The sequence below is a fragment of the Mirounga angustirostris genome, unplaced genomic scaffold (genome assembly GCF_029215605.1).
Source record: "Mirounga angustirostris isolate CCGP_5_RB_7025 unplaced genomic scaffold, mMirAng1.0.hap1 SCAF_7, whole genome shotgun sequence".
Lineage (NCBI taxonomy): Eukaryota > Metazoa > Chordata > Mammalia > Carnivora > Phocidae > Mirounga > Mirounga angustirostris.
Genome location: NW_026991715.1, coordinates 121,484,081 through 121,501,806, shown reverse-complemented (window position 1 = coordinate 121,501,806; position 17,726 = coordinate 121,484,081). Strand labels below are relative to the sequence as shown.

The following is a 17,726-nucleotide window of genomic DNA, read 5'->3' as shown; positions in this document are numbered from 1 at the left end:
CAGGAAAAGGCAAGATGCTTCTAATAGAATCAGTCCATTGATTCATGATAATTGAAAGTCAGATTTACTGACAAAGGCCTTGAGATTTCAAAGAAATTGTAACAACTGTGGACGGATATGCAAGTTGTTGTATCTGATCCTCCTTTCATTATGGCTGCCCCCAAAAAAGGCTTGCCAAATTGCACATTCATTTCACTACCACACAAATTCTTATTATTTGGTTTAATTCTTCATTGATTTTTTTCAAACCAGTTATTATTCTATTTCAGTTCTACTTGAACCCATTGGTCTTTTAAGAAATAATACTGAGTGACATTTAAGATACTTAGACTACAGAAATGGAAATCATGCTGTAAATTAAGGGTCTGCAAACTTGTTCTGTGAAGTCCAGTTAGTATTTTAGGCTTTGTGGACTCTGTCACATATTCTTTTTTTAATAACCCTTTAACAATATAAAAACATTCTCAACTCTGATGTGGTACAAAAAGAGGCCATGGGCTATAGTTTTGCAACCCTTTTAAATAAAAACTGTGAGCTAATAGTATACAGAACATACACAGTTACATATAATATAAATCAGTCTTTATTTAACATGAATCATACTGGTTCCACAGGTTTCTTTTTCCTGAAGTAGGTACTACACTGGGAATGTTTTATATTACAGAAGGATGAGGAATACATCCTGATTATTTTTCTTTTCTTTTTTTTTAAAGATTTTTTTTTTTTTTTTTTTGACAGAGAGACACAGCGAGAGAGGGAACACAAGCAGAGGGAGTGGGAGAGGGAGAAGCAGGCTTCCCGCTGAGCAGAAAGCCGGATGCGGGGCTCGATCCCAGGACCCTAGGATGATGACCTGAGCCGAAGGCAGACGCTTAACGACTGAGCCACCCAGGCGCCCCCTGATTATTTTTCATGAGGCAAAAAATTCTGCCCAGATATTTTTTCCCCTCCCTAGGTGGTCATGGATAAAAAATGTTCACTAAGAATTAATGAAGCATCCTTTACAATGTACATACTTAGAGTAAAATGTAAAGGCCTAAGTTTATACAGTGCAAGCTGATAAAATGCAAATTTGTGAAGCCTCAAAAATTATAAATAGACACAAAATCAAAAAGCCAAAAATAGAATAAAATTCACCAATCCATCAAAATAACACATACATCCATGTGTTATTAAATGACTTTCAGGATCTCTGCACTAACAATAAAAAATAGCACCAAAATTTTGTAAGGATAATGGCATACAAATGACTTGCTGTAATTGGTATTTCTACCCCACAATGCAATGAAGTCCATTGTACCTGAGGTAATGGAACTCTCTCACATAGCTGCTGCATTGTTATCAAGCAACAAGAAATAAAATGTCAGGATTAGCACTTGATTTAATATATTTTATCATTAATAAACCATGTTTCTATTCTGCTATTCTTCTGGATATAAATGGTCATTAGCCTAAGAATTATATTTAGTAATCTATAAGAGTATGCAAAAAAAAAAGAAAAAGAAAAGAAAGAAAGCAGTAAAGTTAACACCGGGCATTCACCAAGTCCATTCTTTTTTAATATTTACTGCTTCTTTGGTGGCAAGAGCAGAATTAACATAATTGTAATTCTACTACTGAGGTTATTTTTGCCAAAACACTCAACTACTATTTGTCTTCCTTAAATACATCTTCATTAGCATTCAGGTATTTTCAAACCAATGTAGCATTTCATGAAAATTCAATGGTCTTTAACGGTCATGAATGATCTTTAAATACTTTATTACTTTGAAATAAGTAGAGTCAATCAGTTCAGTCAGTTTAGCTGTGTAAGGAAATTATCATCTTTTCTGTCAAAAGATTATATATCCGGCTAAATTTGTAGCATAAGAAACTTACAGATCTCTCTTTCAGAGTGGTTTAGTAATAATTATAAAATGAAATACAAAGCATGAATAAAATCTTACAACTAAAAAACTATGAGAGAAAGAAATGTAAATTGAAAGGTATTATATAACAGGTCTAAAACCAAAAATCAATGTAAATGATAACCACTGCTTACCACAACCATTCCAAAAGTTAACAGCTGGGCAAGTGACTGCATTCTGCCAGGACTCATGTGGGTTGGAGGAAAGAGGGTATTCGATCTTTCTATATTGTTTCAAACAGCTCTCTTACCTCCCCCCACGCTTTTTTAAAAAAGAATTTGTGTCAAGTGTTCAACTCAACTGGCCTGGGTTGATAAAGAAGACTGGAATAAATAGTTTCTTGCTGCCCTCATTCTAGTTAACTAAATGAAGTAGAGTTTTACCAGGTAAATACTTAAGGGCAGTAAGAGATATTTACATATCATGCATCACACAGTGAATGTCAAACTTGACATTCTAGTCAGATTCTCATAAATATCATGTTTCCACATGTCAATCAAATTTGTGTGTGTGAATGAATTCCATACAGGGGTGACCACTAGTTGCCTGGGTATAGATATATGCGCTCCAAATTAAATCTGTCTAATGAGGTCTCTTAACTGGTTAGAAGTGCTTGTCTTATGTGGAGAGAAGCTTTAACTTTTTTGTTTAACCTACGTTTTTTCTTTTTACGGTCTCTTGCAAAAATGATGAGTTTCACAGCTTTAGAAGTTGTAATATCATAAAGCATTAGCAATGTCAAGATTAAGAATAAAAGACACTTAGGGGGAAAGGAATTATGTTTATCCCTCAGGCATTTTTGTGTTCTCTAAAGCAGGAAGGAAGATAACTAAAGTCTCTAAAAACATGGATACATTAACTGGCCTGCTTGGTGGAGATTAAATGTTCACAGAATCCACTGAAGTGATTAAGTCATGTCATTAAAATCCACTGTGTTCCCACCTTCTAAATGTAAAGTGAAATAACAACCAGTTTGATCACTTCTGATAAGATAATTCACGAGGAGTTATCAATGCGAAGTTCTCCAAACAGGGCCAGAGAGTCACAAGAGCCTGGAGGCTCCAATCTTAGAACCATTCTCCATTCATCTCAGAGTTTTAAAGTTAGATTTAGGCCTGATCATCTCTTGGGCACTATTACAAAATGAACTAAAAATACAAATTCTATTTCCCAAAGCCTCAGAAGGAGACATTGCTGTTCCCCTCAAGAAAGCTACCCTCATGGGGGGCTCCTCAGCCTACCACCCTGTAATGAACAAGGGAGAGTAGGTCATCCCTATTCCTCAAACCCACCAGCAATGCTCTTGCCACACGCCTCCCCACCTGCTACCCCTACCGCCTAGACTCCTCCCCCTCCAAGAGCTGAAGAGCTGGTGTCCTGACTCCCTGGGGGTCTCTACTCAGAAGGCCTTTTATTGATCACCTTATCTAAAACTTCAGTTTCTTCTCCTGACATTTCATGTTCCTTTTCATGCTTTTTGTTTTTTCTCCTTCACACATATCAACATACGGCATACTACGTACTTCCCTTATGTATCTCATGTCTATCTTGAGCAGCAGAACGTAAGCTCCACGAGAGCAGCGGTGTGTCTCTGTTTTGTTCACTGCTGGACTTCCAGAACCCAGAAAAGTGCCTCTCCTTAAAATGTGGTTGAGATATAATATCTGGGGTTTCTTTACAGATAATAAAGGAGGAGAGAAAGGGAGATGGGGATATAGATGAGGCAAGCGTGACCATGGGCTAACAGTCATTGCAGCTGAGGGATGAGCTCCTGGGGCTTCACTATAATCTTCTGTTTACTGTCGCATAGGTTCATCATTCTTCATAATAAACATCAAAACCAAAAATTTTTAATATCATTTATACTGCAATGAATCTTCGCCCTTCCTCACCCACCAATCAGAAACGACACACGTCTGTTCAGCAGACTGACAGATGTGTCATCTTTTCCTCTAGTTAATCTCCCAAGGAGAGATGGCACGTGCCAGGCATGAGTACAGAACACAGAAGTCACAGTTCCCAAAGCTTGCCTCTTCTAACACAAGTCTTAGGATAGCAGTCTGGGAAGTAATTTTCAATATGTCCATAACTTTTGACTTAGTGCATTTTTTTTTAAGGGGACTGATAAAACACCATATTCCTGATAATGGTTATGGCTGCAGGGGATGCAGGCAGATGAGAAAGAGTATGAGCAATCTTCTAATTCTTACCTTATTGGGTTCACAGGTGTTCAATGTGTCATTATGCTTCATAACCCACAGAGGCTACATGTATACGATATTTGCATGCATCAAGTATCATATAAGCAATTCTTTCGTATGCAAATATGCAAATATACCATAATGTGGTTATTATAAAAATAATCTTATTCAAGTCGGGATAATAAATATACTGTTTTAACTAAAAGCTGAAATTAGCTACAAGAGAAGAGGCTCGGTATAAACCATGCCGTCCTCTAACACCAGCCATGGCACAACCCTGACAAAACCAGCTGGGCTATTTCCGTCTCAGGCAGCCTCAACAGCCTTCGGCGGCTGAGTCAGACGACCTTTTCTGACAGAGCAGGCATGCCAGGCTGCTTGCAGGAGACCAAAGCTCAACAGTCTCCTGAGTGAAGCACTCCAACCCCTCCCCCTGGATTTTCTATTATAAGTTGCTTTTTAAAAATGCAGAAACAGGTCACTTCTAAGAAAAACCCAAGGTGGTGGGATAGGCACCCAGGAGACTGGCAGAGGGGCTCATGGGGAACTGAGGGGGATAAGAAGACCCCTGCAAAAGCCGAATGAGTTCCCTTAGGAAGACGGGACAGTCCTCACTCATTAAACACACAGAATGCAACGCCAAGAGTTGTTCCCTGGCTGGTTTTGCACTTAAACTTGTTAAGTTTATCAGGGAAGACGACTGCACCCACTCAAAGAGAAGGAGGTCCAGAAATATCACTGTCTGGGCCAAAAAGAGAAACATCTTTCTGGCATGTGTGCCAACATGCACACCCACTTGTACTATTTCTCCCAGTAGCCACTCAGTTCCTTAAGGGGATGGAGGCAGGTGGGTGGGGGCGGGGGGTACAGCTGGCATTCACTGTATCACAACTTTGTGGTGAAGCATGCAATTGGTTGCAGGTTTTAAGAAATATGAATGCAATATTCATATCGATTTTATTAAAGGGGAAAACAGACACACTCGGTCACCTCATTGGCTTTATACAACTTGTAAGCTTATGGAGAGCACATCTGAAAGAGGAAACCCTTCTGGAAAGGAGGAATATTCCCCCTTTTAGAGAAACTAGAAATAACTCATATGGAGGGCAAATTTGATACTCTAATTCAAGATAAACATCCTGATTTACTTCTTGACAGAAAACATTTACTGTAAATTAGAGAAGAAACTACAAACAACAACAAAAGCAAGAGGCGACTTGTATGTTCCTTTGCCACTCTGCTTCTAAGGCCAAAAACAATTTTGAGATGCCTAAGGGAACCATCGTTAATATTATAGATATTTATAGTTCTACTCTCCTTAAAACACGGATTAACAGTAGCTAAAAGGATGTACATGGGGCAAAAGGCTGCAAAGAAGCTGCACCGCAGAGCGGCACGGAGCTTTGGAAGACAGGCTCGAACCCAGGCTCTGCTTCAGAAAAGTCCTCTAGTTCCTCCTCTATAAGAGAAAGGAGATGAGCTAAGAGTTCTCAAAAATATTTTTTGACTGTCTGAAAGTACTAGAACAGACGTTCAGTCACCATATTTAAGGGAAATTTGTGGAGAGCTGCAAGGTTCCAAGAGGCTACAAGATAGAATGAACCGAGGTAAAGACTGAATGGACCCATCATAGAGCTACTGATCACAGGGTGAGGCTTTTCTCAAAGCCAGCTCCAAGGTATATGGTTGTGGAGGAGAAAAAGACCATGATCAGAATCACTGGCAAGGGAGAACAGGAGATACGAATAAATTAGCCAAAAAGCTCTCTGCTTGATTCTAATAGTTACCATTGAAATGGACGACTTCCAGAGATTTGGTATCTTTCAAAAGTTTGAAAAATCATCCACTTATGATGATTTTGAAAGTATTTCATAAAATAATGGAAATGAGCAGACACCTGGAATCAATCTCTCTATGGTTCTGTCCTAGCTGTGTTAGCTGTGTGACCTCAGGTCCCATATTTAACTCTCTTCTGTAAAGTAAGGATAATATTGGTTCCTACCTTATAAGATTATGAGGATTACAACAATAATGTACATAAAGAATACAGCAGTGACTAATACATAATAAATACTTGATTAACAGTAGCCATTATTATAGTAAGTAGCAGGCAGGAGAAAATGTGGGTAATTTATGATCTCTGAAGATTTCTGTTTAATACCACACTGCAGAGACCAGCTCATAATCATCCATCCCACTAGATCACCATCAAATAAAGCAGGACAGGAACAGAAGAGAATTAAGAATCCAGGAGGTCCATGAAGGTAACAGAGTTCATAGAACATAGCGAAAAAGAGGAGCTGGAGGTCCAGAGTACTCAGCAGACTTAGAATAATACAAAAGTCACAAAGTCAAATGGACTTTTCATATCAGAAAATACTCCCTCTACTCACCATCCCCAATTCCAAATGATTTTACTCTTTTGAGAACAAAGTTCTTATAAATCAACTTACGAGCATGAAGACCTCTTCTACTATGGAGCTTATAATAATCCATTATCGGGCGCCTGGGTGGCTCAGTTGGTTAAGCGACTGCCTTGGGCTCAGGTCATGATCCTAGAGTCCCCAGATCGAGTCCCGCATCGGGCTCCCTGCTCGGCAGGGAGTCTGCTTCTCCCTCTGACCCTAACCCCTCTCATGTGCTCTCTCTCATTCTCTCTCTCTCAAATAAATAAATAAAAATCTTTAAAAAAAAATAATAATCCATTATCTAAAAGCTGTTTTGCTTAGTTCCTAAGCTAGAATGACAAATTAGATTTCATCTTGATCATTGTAACTAAGCTCTGTCCAAACTTCTCACAGTGATGATGTTCTATACCTGTATTGAAGCTATTGTTGACAGTAGTCACTAGCCATATGCAACTACTAAAGAGAAAATTACCTTGTTTAATTTTCATTAATTTAAATTTTAAACGTTACATGTGACTAGTGGCCACCATGTTGGACAATTGCAGGTATAGTCCACTGTGAGTGGCTGACAGAAGCACCGTATTGAAAAGGATCCCACAGTGAGTCTGCGTCTAGCAGGGAAGAGTGCAGGGATAGATAGAGATGTCTGTTCTCTGACAAGGGGGGCTAGCCTTTACCATATTTACAGGCTCGGTTAAAGGCTCCCTATCCCTTATACCAGAAAAAAAACAAACAAAAAAACTCCTCTCTTTTCTAGTTATCTACAGTGATTCTCAGACACTAGAGGGTCATTTTCTGTTCTTAGAAGAAGTAAGATTGGCTGAAAAGAACCGAATTATAAAAGAAGAAAAAAAAGAACTTCAGCCAGGACAATGCATAATGCCCTTGGTATTCAGAGAAGGAATATTAGTTCCAGAAAGTGTTACAGAAGCACATAAAATCAACAGTGCTAAACTACCAGTTATTTTAAGCTAGGTTATAGGCTTTTTTTCAGTGATACCGTATATGTGCCATGGACAGGTCATTAAGATGATTTAATAAATAAAAGAAGAAAAAACAGATTATACAGTGAGAGTAAACCACACTGTCCATTTTGAATGCAGAAAATATACTTAAGCCATTGCAAAAGAAACCATTATGCCTGGGTTGAAAGTACCACATCCTCTAGAACTTTAAAAATAACTTCACTTTCCAAGAGAGGAACAGAATTCTAACATTTGGTTTTTCAAAAATACCACTGTGCTGCCTCCATGAAATACCATCTTGGACAAATGTATGCAGGAGTCCAAAGACGCCACATACGAAACTGCCATCACATGAGAAAAACCACGAACGTATATTCTCATTTCCAGATCCCACAATGGGTTCCTATAAAGCTCTCCCAAGGGAAAGCTATCTTAAACCTTCATGAAAATTTGGTTCCAGGGTGATTCTCAAAGTCTTAAGTTAAGAATCATTTTGAAGTCTCCTTTCAGGTTCATATATATATAAACAAAATGGCAGGGTTTGAGTGTAAGCCAACTATTTCTGTCTCAGAGCTTTAACCCTAGAAAGGCTCTAGAATTAGTCAAGTCTCTCCACACCATGAGACGTCCAAAGAAGAGTCAGTTAGTTCCTTAATTCAACTGCTCCAAACAGAACCACATCAAAGCAATTATTTGTACTACCCTCCTTCTTCCTTAAAGAATTCACAGTATCAAATACAGTAATGATATAACTTACTACTTTTCTGGGGTTCTGTATATAAGAATTTATCTTGCAATTTTACCCAAGGAGGTCTATTTTACGCAAGTACCAAAGGACAGTTATAAGCTAGCCAGTCTCATGGCTTGATCCCAAAGAGAGCATTCCAGTGAGACCCTAGCCAACCAGAAAGCTAATGTAACAGTAAAATTTCAACTATTACATATTTATTTTTTTAAAGATTTTATTTATTTATTTGCCAGAGAGAGAGAGAGAGTGCACAGCAGGCAGAGGGAGAAGCAGGCTCCCCACTCAGCAAGGAGCCCGATGCAGGATTCGATCCCAGGACCCTGGGATCACAACCCAAGCTGAAGGCAGACGCTTAACCGACTGAGCCACCCAGGTGTCCCTCAACTAATACATATTACGTAGAATCCTTCGATATCCAATTTTTTTTTTTAAAGATTTTATTTATTTATTTGAGACAGAGAGAATGAGAGAGAGAGAGCACATGAGAGGGGGGAGGGTCAGAGGCAGAAGCAGGCTCCCTGCCGAGCAGGAAGCCCGATGCGGGACTCGATCCAGGGACTCCAGGATCATGACCTGAGCCGAAGGCAGTTGCTTAACCAACTGAGCCACCCAGGCGCCCCCTATATCCAAAATTTAAAAGCAGTCATTGTTTATCCTCCAGAAGACAGATGAATTGTTGTACATTTGCTGAACTAATACGTAACAGCAAGTTTAAAAAGCAACCTTTGGAAAGCAGAAATAACCTCTTCTCTTACCTCTACCACTGTGGTCTCTGCAGCTTTGCACATCGGCAAGTTGAAATTTCTTGCACTTTTCCTATATTAGGAGTGGGGGGAAGTGGGAAAAGAAAACCAAAAATAAGAAGAGTTTCTCTCAGCTTTAATTATAGATTAAAAGAATTTCTATAAACGAAAAATCTGTGAATCTTTTAAAAGAATGTATCATATTTTCCGTAACTGTTAAAACAATTTTATAAATAAAAACAATGGCCACTTCATTCAATTACAGTTTTTATGGGGTTGAAGGAAAGAGGAACTATTTTTCATGTTCAACATATAGATCATACACAGAAAGATAAAACAGATATTAATAAATCTACTCTATTTAAAACTAATTTGCCTAAGTCTTTTAACTGGGATGCCACTTTGTTTCTACAGTTACATATTTCACTAAACTTGCTCTTGTTAAAATATTAAGGAAAGTAGCAAGTGCTTTATACGAGAAGGTATAGTAATTATATTCTCTATTAAAAAGAGACCTATTGCTGAAATAAAATGAAACATTCATTGGTAATGTGTGAGTCATCTATAAAGATCATTCCGGGGGACCAATTTCTAATGAAATTTTTTGACGTACAACACCCACATTAGACCCTGAGGTGTAAAAAATTTCCAGAAAGTGCCAATTTTGCTGATGGTTTTACACTCAAGTTCTTAAATTAATGCATCACCACCAACCATAAAAATTTTAATGTATTTTTTTGTTTCTGAGAGTGTAAGTTGACTAAAAAAAAAAACCTTATTTGATAGAGGGAAATGAGTTACATCTTTCTTTTACTAGCTCTTTTAGGCCACCAATGTTTATCTCACTTAGATTTAAGGATAAATATAAAGACAGGTGTGTCCCTGAGACATAAGTCCTTGGGTACTTTCACAAATTGCTAAGTTGGAGTCCACCAGCCATCCAGCACGTCCAGCATCAAAAGCTCCAAGGGCAGTGTGGCCAGAGGCAAAGGTGTGCAGGGCTGTCCTAACAATGGCCTAGACAGACCTTTTACCAGTTGTCCCCCAGGGGAGGTCATCCTAGAAGTCAGCATCTTAACCTAAGTCACTTGACAATTGCTGAAGAGCAGTCTCATCTCCTATCAATAACCACAGGCATAAGTCAATGCTGAGAACAGCCCCTGTGCAATCTTTAGATATTATAGCCAGACAATGAAACACACGATAAACTCAAGGAAATAGTTTAAATAATTCATTTCCATTTGCTTCTATACAATTTCATTAATCTTTTTTAAAATGCAAAATGTGTAACTGCCAAGATCAGTTGTAATCAAAAACTGGTTGAATTCAAGAAATCAAATATAGCATTAATATCATATAAGATCTTCAGAAATGAACAAAAACAGCATAAGAGTAATCACTGAGAATTTAACTGTGATCTCACCAAAGGTCCATTTGGTAAAGATAAAAATTATTACTAAAACAGTAAATGACCATATTATAAGAAAGAAAATTATTTCTGTAACCTAACAGGCAAAGTCTTCAAGACTTATAGGTGTATATTCAAAGATGGTACAATTTTCAAAACAACCATATAATTTATAATATATAAACACTTAGTATTTAGTATGCTCAGGGTTATCAAAAGATCTTGAAATCTATTAAGCCTTTGGCTTAATATCTGTGGCTATCCAAATAACAAGAATGAAAGTTTAGCATTGTCAAGATTAATCAGCTTTTTCAGATAGAACCTACATAAGTATTTCCTAGCGGACACCAACAGGACTGGAAAAGAACTGACCTAAATGGTTGTTAGCAAGCTCTTTCCAGAATATCCAAATAATTTAGGCATTTTAAGACAATGCATATTAATTATATAAAAATTAAATACAATTGTGTGCTTTTCTCACATTTGCTAAGTATGTCTCAACATTGTAACTTGTCCTGGCAACTAAAATACACACAGAAATATAGTCTATATGCGACTATATACAAGGGTATATCGATTCAAAACAGCTACCAAGCAGTGCAATGTGGGCACCGCCTAATCAGAACAGACCCCCACAAGTACACACCAGCAAAAATGCACAGCAGCAGCCTTGCACATGCATGCACACTGACCTGGGGGCTTGTACGACTGTAAGCCACTTTTTAAATGAATCTTTAAATACCAAACACATCAAGGTATCCATTTTGTAATCGTAATTTAGGAAATGCAAAGTTGCTGAAATGCATTTCATTAATATTTAAAAAAAAAACAAAAACATCATACTACCTGAAAATCACATTTCCTGCTCGGTCTGCCTTCCAAGCTTTCACCAAAGCAAAATCTCCCGTAATTGCTTCCTCCAAAATAAAATGCTGACCATTAAACTCCCTCACCTGCAGGAGACAAAGAGGACATTGTCAGATATGTGCTGTGGTAGAAGCAGAGAATAAGGATACCAGCCTGGTCAGGGAAGGTTTCTCAGAGGGAGGATAATCTAAATGGAGATCTCAAGGGTGAGTAGTGGTAGGAAACTAGGATTTAGTCAAAGTGGTGGAGGGGAAACCAAGGGAACAGCATGTGCGAAGACTCGGCAGCGAGAGCTTGGTAAACTTGAGGAACTGAAAGTTCTATATGCTTAAGGCATAGACTGCACGTTAGCACTCTTTTTATTATTTGTGTGCATAAGTTATATGTAGAGAACATGAAAAATAGCCCATCTTTCCCTCCACCGTGAGGGCGGGGGGAAACAAAACCATATAAGCTGCATAAAATGGGCAATGTATTTTGTACATAGTTATAAAAATCCATTCATCTCTCCTGATTAATCTATAACCATCTGATGACATTTTAATTGGAATTCCTAGAATTTGCAGATGAAACTGGAGAATTGACATGCCATAGCTTTCCACCTGTGAACATAACATATGCCTACATTTTCTGAAGTCTTCCCTTACCTCTTCGAATTGCTTTTAATCCCCCCCCCCAAAAAAAGCTTTGTGTATGTTTTTTAGGCTTATTCATAGGTACTTCTCGGTTTTTGATGCTACTATGAGTATTCTATGTTCTTCTATTACACCTCCTCTCTGTCATTACTGGTCTAATGGAATGCTATTGATTTTTGTATGTCTATTACCTTTTAATTCTACTACAGATGGGGGGAGGGGGAGGGAAAAGAAGCATAAAGTAAAACTATGCCGTGGCATTTTGTTCCTTTTTTCTTATTGGGGATTTAGCTCTGTGAATTGAAACAAAGAGAGGAAAGAATGTCCGCGCTGGGCTCCATCCCACACAGGATGGAGCCGTATAGGAAGGCAGAACTCCATCCTCGTTCGTACACCACCCCCTAGTGGACAAACCACGCGCATATTACATAAAGCTGCGGGACAAAGTTCAGTACATTTACCTTTCTTCAACTATGGTTTAAAGCTAAAGAACAGGGCACCTGGGTAGCTCAGTTGGTTAAGCCACTGCCTTCGGCTCAGGTCATGATCCTGGAGTCCCTGGATCGAGTCCCGCATCGGACTCCCTGCTCAGCAGGGAGTCTGCTTCTGCCTCTGATCCTCCCCCTCTCATGCTCTCTCTGTCTCATGCTCTCTCTCTAATGAATAAATAAAATCTTTTAAAAAAAAATAAATAAAGCTAAAGAACAGCTTCTTTAAAGACCTTACCCCACTTTCCCGCTAGAGAATATTAATGAATTCAGGGGATCACTGAAGAAGGAGGATCTTATGAATGTGAAACTTAGACGAATCATATGAAAGATATTTAAAAATTACACATCAATATACAGCTTTTTAAAGAGTTTCATGTATTTCAAAGTCATTACCATAAACACCAATGATGACAGATGAGTTATGTTGCATACAAATCTAGAAAACTACATACAGATCTAAATATATGCTAATCCAAGGCAATGTGAAAAAATTGGCTTTTTTTCCCTATTCCAATTATATAATTTCCTGACGGGTCTATAAACCAGCAGCTGCTGATGCTAGCCATTCTAAATTTTTAAAACAGGAAGGGACCGGTTTTGCCATACTAGCTATTACACTCACTGGAAAGAGTTGTGTGTTTCCCAGTTACCACTTCCTCTTTTTTCAGCCCTTTCTTGAATCCACTCCAATCAAATTTCCACCATTCCAGAAAAATCCTCTCTTCCAGAAAAATCATTCTTTAAGGTCACCAATGACCTCCATGTTTCTAAACCCAATGCTCAATGCCCTGTCCTGTTACCCCACGTCTTCTCACTCTGACACAACTGATCACTCCCTCCTTTGTAAAATTGCCCGTCTTCAAGTTACCATACTCCCCTTGGTCTTCACTTACTAGACACTTTCCTATTCTTCTTTGCTGCTCCTTTTCCTCTTCCCACCCTTTAAATGCAAAAGAAGTATTCACTACCTGTACTCTAGCCCTAGACACTCAGCCCCACAGATTTAAATACTATATGCTGAAGACTCCAAAGCTCCTATCCCAGCACTAAACCCTCCCCAAGCTGGAGACGACTGAGCAACTTCTGTTGGAGCCTCAAGGATGTCTCAAATGCATCCAGTCCCAGACAAGGCTCTTTGATTACCTCCACACTTTGCCCATCTCATTAAGCAGCATGCTTGGTTCTTGTCCTTTCTCACCCCGTAACCAATCCATTGGTAAATCCTGCTGGTTCTGCTATCAACATATGTCCTGATTCCAACCACCTCCCACAAGCTCCACTGTTAACCACCTCAGTCTAAACCACTTCCACTCCCTCCTGGATCAACAGCCTCTCAATCTCTCTCACTGGTTCTGCTCTTAGAACCCTACCAAAAAACTCTCCACCCAGCAGCCACAGTGATCCTTCCAAAATGTAACTCAGACCACATCTCTCCCATGTCTGAATTCTCTGCTGTCCCCTCACCACTCAATAAAACCCAAACTCATGTGATCTGGTTCATGCCTCCCTTCAGCCTCCCATCCTACTGCTCTCTGCCTCATTTACTCTGTTCCAGTCTCACTGCCCTGCTGTTCCACAAACAGAGCTGGCCTGACTCAGGACCGTGTCCTTCCCCTTCCTTCTGACCAGAGCACAACCCTATAATCTTCACCCACTCATTCTCCTGTTTTATTCTGATCTCTACGAACTGTCACTTCCTCAGAGAGGTTTCCCCTGACCCAATCTGGAACACCCCTTCCCTGACCAGTGACCATTCTCTCTGCCCTTACCGTACTCGATTTTTCTTCATGGCACTTTCTTTATTGACATTATGTGTTTATTAATTCATTCCTTGTCAGCTCCTCCACTAGCAGGGGGACTTAGTCTAGATCATCTCCTTTTCTACCATATGTGGGCCAGTGCCCGGCAAATACCACTGAATTAGGAAATTTACTCACCTCCTCTTCCTACCATATGTAGGGGAAATAAAGAGCTAGCAAGAATCATTTCAAGAAATTATCTGTCACGTTCCTAGGTAATTCAGACCAAACTACTAGATTTGTGCACCTAACTCCAGGCAAAAATGAACCGAGACATTCAGGACAGACTCCAGTCTATCCTATTATTTTCCCAGGGCAAGTTAATGCTCTAGCTTCTAGCAAACTCTCAAAGTATTAACCCAATTTTTCTGGGCATCATTATCTATATTACTAAGATCCATTTTAATAATTAGGCTCCTGTCTTACTTTGTCAAAAACTTTTTAAACCTTAATTAGGCAGTAAGGAAAGAAGCAAGATAGAATATAAAAAAAAATGTTAATCAAAACTTTGAGTCAATATAGGTCATTCTAAGCAAAAAAAGCAACGCTCCAGATGGAGGATGCTGCCAGCACAAACACTGAGCAGCAAGGCGCATATTCAATGACCTTTTATCTTCTCTCAAAACACGGAGGTGCAGAACATCCCTATAAGCAAAAAAAAAAAAAAAATTATAAAATTCACTATAGGCAAGTGTGGTAGGAGATCCCTCGATTTACTAAGCTGTCATTTCCTCAGAGCTAAGCTCAGCATTTCTGCAGCCTGAGTTAACGCTCTTGAGCCACGTGGCCAGGGAGAAGGGAGAGGGACTAAAAATACAGTAATGGATTACTGTCCTGTGTAATTTTTACAACTGCCTCAAATCTGAGTATCTCAAATATCTATATGTGGAGTCCTATTCTTTTCTAATATGTGAGTGAAGTTACCTAGTATAAAGGTACCCCATCCTACCCAGCACTTTAAATAAAACTAAATTATTCAGTCAGCTCAAATATGTCCAGTGTACAAAAAGAAGGATAAAGGAGACAGGATGAATGCTCTATCTTATTATGTAATTACAACTGTCCCCTCTTTTTCAAAATTGTAGACAAACTTGTGATGTCCTTGGCTTTTTTTCTCCTTCATCCACATCCAGAAGGGGCTTGAGAATGAAAAGTTTAATACAATATATATCATACACCTACTCTCTTTTCCACATGAGCATGATCAGAAGTTATAAATGCTCCTACGTTTGTTAAAACCTACCATAAAACTAATCTTGACTCACACATCTTATATAGATTACAGTTTCTTCCCATTTATTTATTCTGGTTTCTCTATGTGATTTTAATTATTGGCAGATGCTCAGTTTTAGCAGAAATTTTCCTAGCATAGGCCACATAGATGAAGGACAGGGTCTCTTCTTACACAGAGCAGATTTTATCTTACCTACCCACTGAGTGCACCTGGATCCTGTGCTGGAAGAGGTAGCCCGTGTTACCTGAATGAGAGCTACTTCTTACTCTTACCTCTCTCGGCTTACTGGCAACGGCAATGCTGCCATCTTTGTTGTATTTGATCGGTGCCCCTCCTTGCTGCACGAGGGTCCCGTACCCGGTGCTGGTGTAAAACGCAGGAACTCCAGCCCCACCTGCACGAATCCGCTCTGCAAGCGTGCCCTACAAGTGAGCAACCACCACACCATAAGAAGTTCATTAAGCACACTTCTGTACGCGGATACGGAAACATTTACAGACACAGTTCCTCCCTCTAGAGGTTTATCATCCTAAACAGTACCTAGCACTGTATATTGGTGTATTTCGCTAACACGGTATGCTAGATTAATTGAAAACAAGTATTGCCCCTCTAGACAACAATCTCTCAATTCTTAATTTGCATTCGAATGTAACTGCTTCTTTGTATCATCGTGCTCTCAGCTTTCTGGTCTCCCACTGCTCTCCTGACATCATATTCTCCAACAGTCTATTTGTAATATTTTAAAATCAATTTTCAAATCTGAAGTATATCACTTTAACTATATATATATATATTTAAAAATATGTATTTAAATTTTGTGTTTTACTGTATGCCCTATGTAGGTATAGCTTGAAGCTTATCATGAATAACAATGCCATTATTATATAATAATAATATGTTCATTTACTTAGAGTTCATTCTAAAACATTCTTAAAAGCATTTTGTCTACTACATTATCTAACTAAGAAAAAATCCATAGTGAGGCAGAGTACAACATACAGGTAATTTGGTTTTTAAAAGCTAAGAGTATTTCAAATCTTATCTTAGAGTAGAAACAACTGTATGCAAAGTTTCTTTATATCTTCTTTTGATCATCTTTATCCCTTTCCTAGGTACCAGTTGTTCAAACCTGATTTCCCTGGCTGCCCCCTGCCCCCAACTGCTTTCCAACCCAGTTCTCCCATAGGGGAATAACTCTGGCCCTAAATATTTCCTAACACCCACCCTAACCCTGAAACCTATTGTTACAGTCTAGCTACATCATATTCATACTACATAACTGACTGGTCACTCAGTAGTAAGAACTGGTTTAGGTCTTAGTAATACTATGTTAAAATTATTTCAGCCTGAAAACAATTTTCTACTTTAACTGGGTCCTTTAAATACTAAACTCAAAGTGGGGACTAAAAGTTGGGACTTCAGACACGGGCGTTTGAAGTAGGGTGGGATAATCTGGGGAAGGCAGGATCTGAAGCATAACTGACAATCTTCCAGGTAACAGTTTCTCTATTCTATCTAATAGTCAGAGATAAGTCCATTTTGTACTGTATTTTAAGTTAATAACATTCACAAGATTAAATCATCAAAACAACCATAACCGGGCGCCTGGGTGGCTCAGTTGGTTAAGCGACTGCCTTCGGCTCAGGTCATGATCCTGGAGTCCCGGGATCGAGTCCCGCATCGGGCTCCCTGCTCGGCGGGGAGTCTGCTTCTCCCTCTGACCCTCCTCCCTCTCATGCTCTCTGTCTCTCATTCTCTCTCTCTCAAATAAATAAATAAATAAATCTTTAAAAACAAAACAAAACAAAACAACCATAACCTTCTCTACTATAAGATATTTTTTACGTCTACCCTCCTTGAATACTTTATTCCTGCTCTCTGTCCAATTGGGCAAGGACCTAAAAGTGGACAATTTCTACAGACAGGCTCTCTGCAGCGACCACCAACCCCCCTACATCCAAATCCCAAAGGGAGTCCTAATCCCTACCACTTCATCAACACTTCTCTGGCTCACAGGCTGCAAAACAAGTTGCCCAAGCCAATGTTTATTTACCTGCCACTAAGTCGGGGAGAGAGACACTGACCTCTTTCAGCTTAAAGAAGGAATATAAAAGAAATACTAAGAAACTCCCATGTATATGCCCTCTGACAAAAGAAGGGATAATACAAAAGATAATAGAAGTAATTGAAAGGTTAATTTTCAAGGGCTCCACAACCCAAAGGAAAAGGTATCTCAATCTACAATGTGAAGAGGAAAAGTATATGCAATGGACTGAATTGTGTCCCCCACCAAATTCATATGCTGAAGCCCTAACACCCA

At 39.0% G+C, this 17,726-nt stretch overlaps 1 protein-coding gene across 2 annotated transcripts in view; it reads right to left on the bottom strand.

Annotated features, from left to right (window-relative positions):
* The window catches only part of OXCT1 (3-oxoacid CoA-transferase 1), a 124,216-nt gene that overhangs the window by 87,209 nt on the left and 19,281 nt on the right, over positions 1–17,726 (bottom strand). For both annotated transcript variants that reach the window (XM_045904128.3, XM_045904140.3), the window contains exons 5-7: positions 15,679–15,828; positions 11,227–11,333; positions 8,985–9,045 (exon numbers count right to left, since the gene is read on the bottom strand). In XM_045904128.3, the coding sequence (XP_045760084.2) occupies positions 8,985–9,045; positions 11,227–11,333; positions 15,679–15,828 (318 nt within the window). The remainder of the gene's footprint in view (positions 1–8,984; positions 9,046–11,226; positions 11,334–15,678; positions 15,829–17,726) is intronic.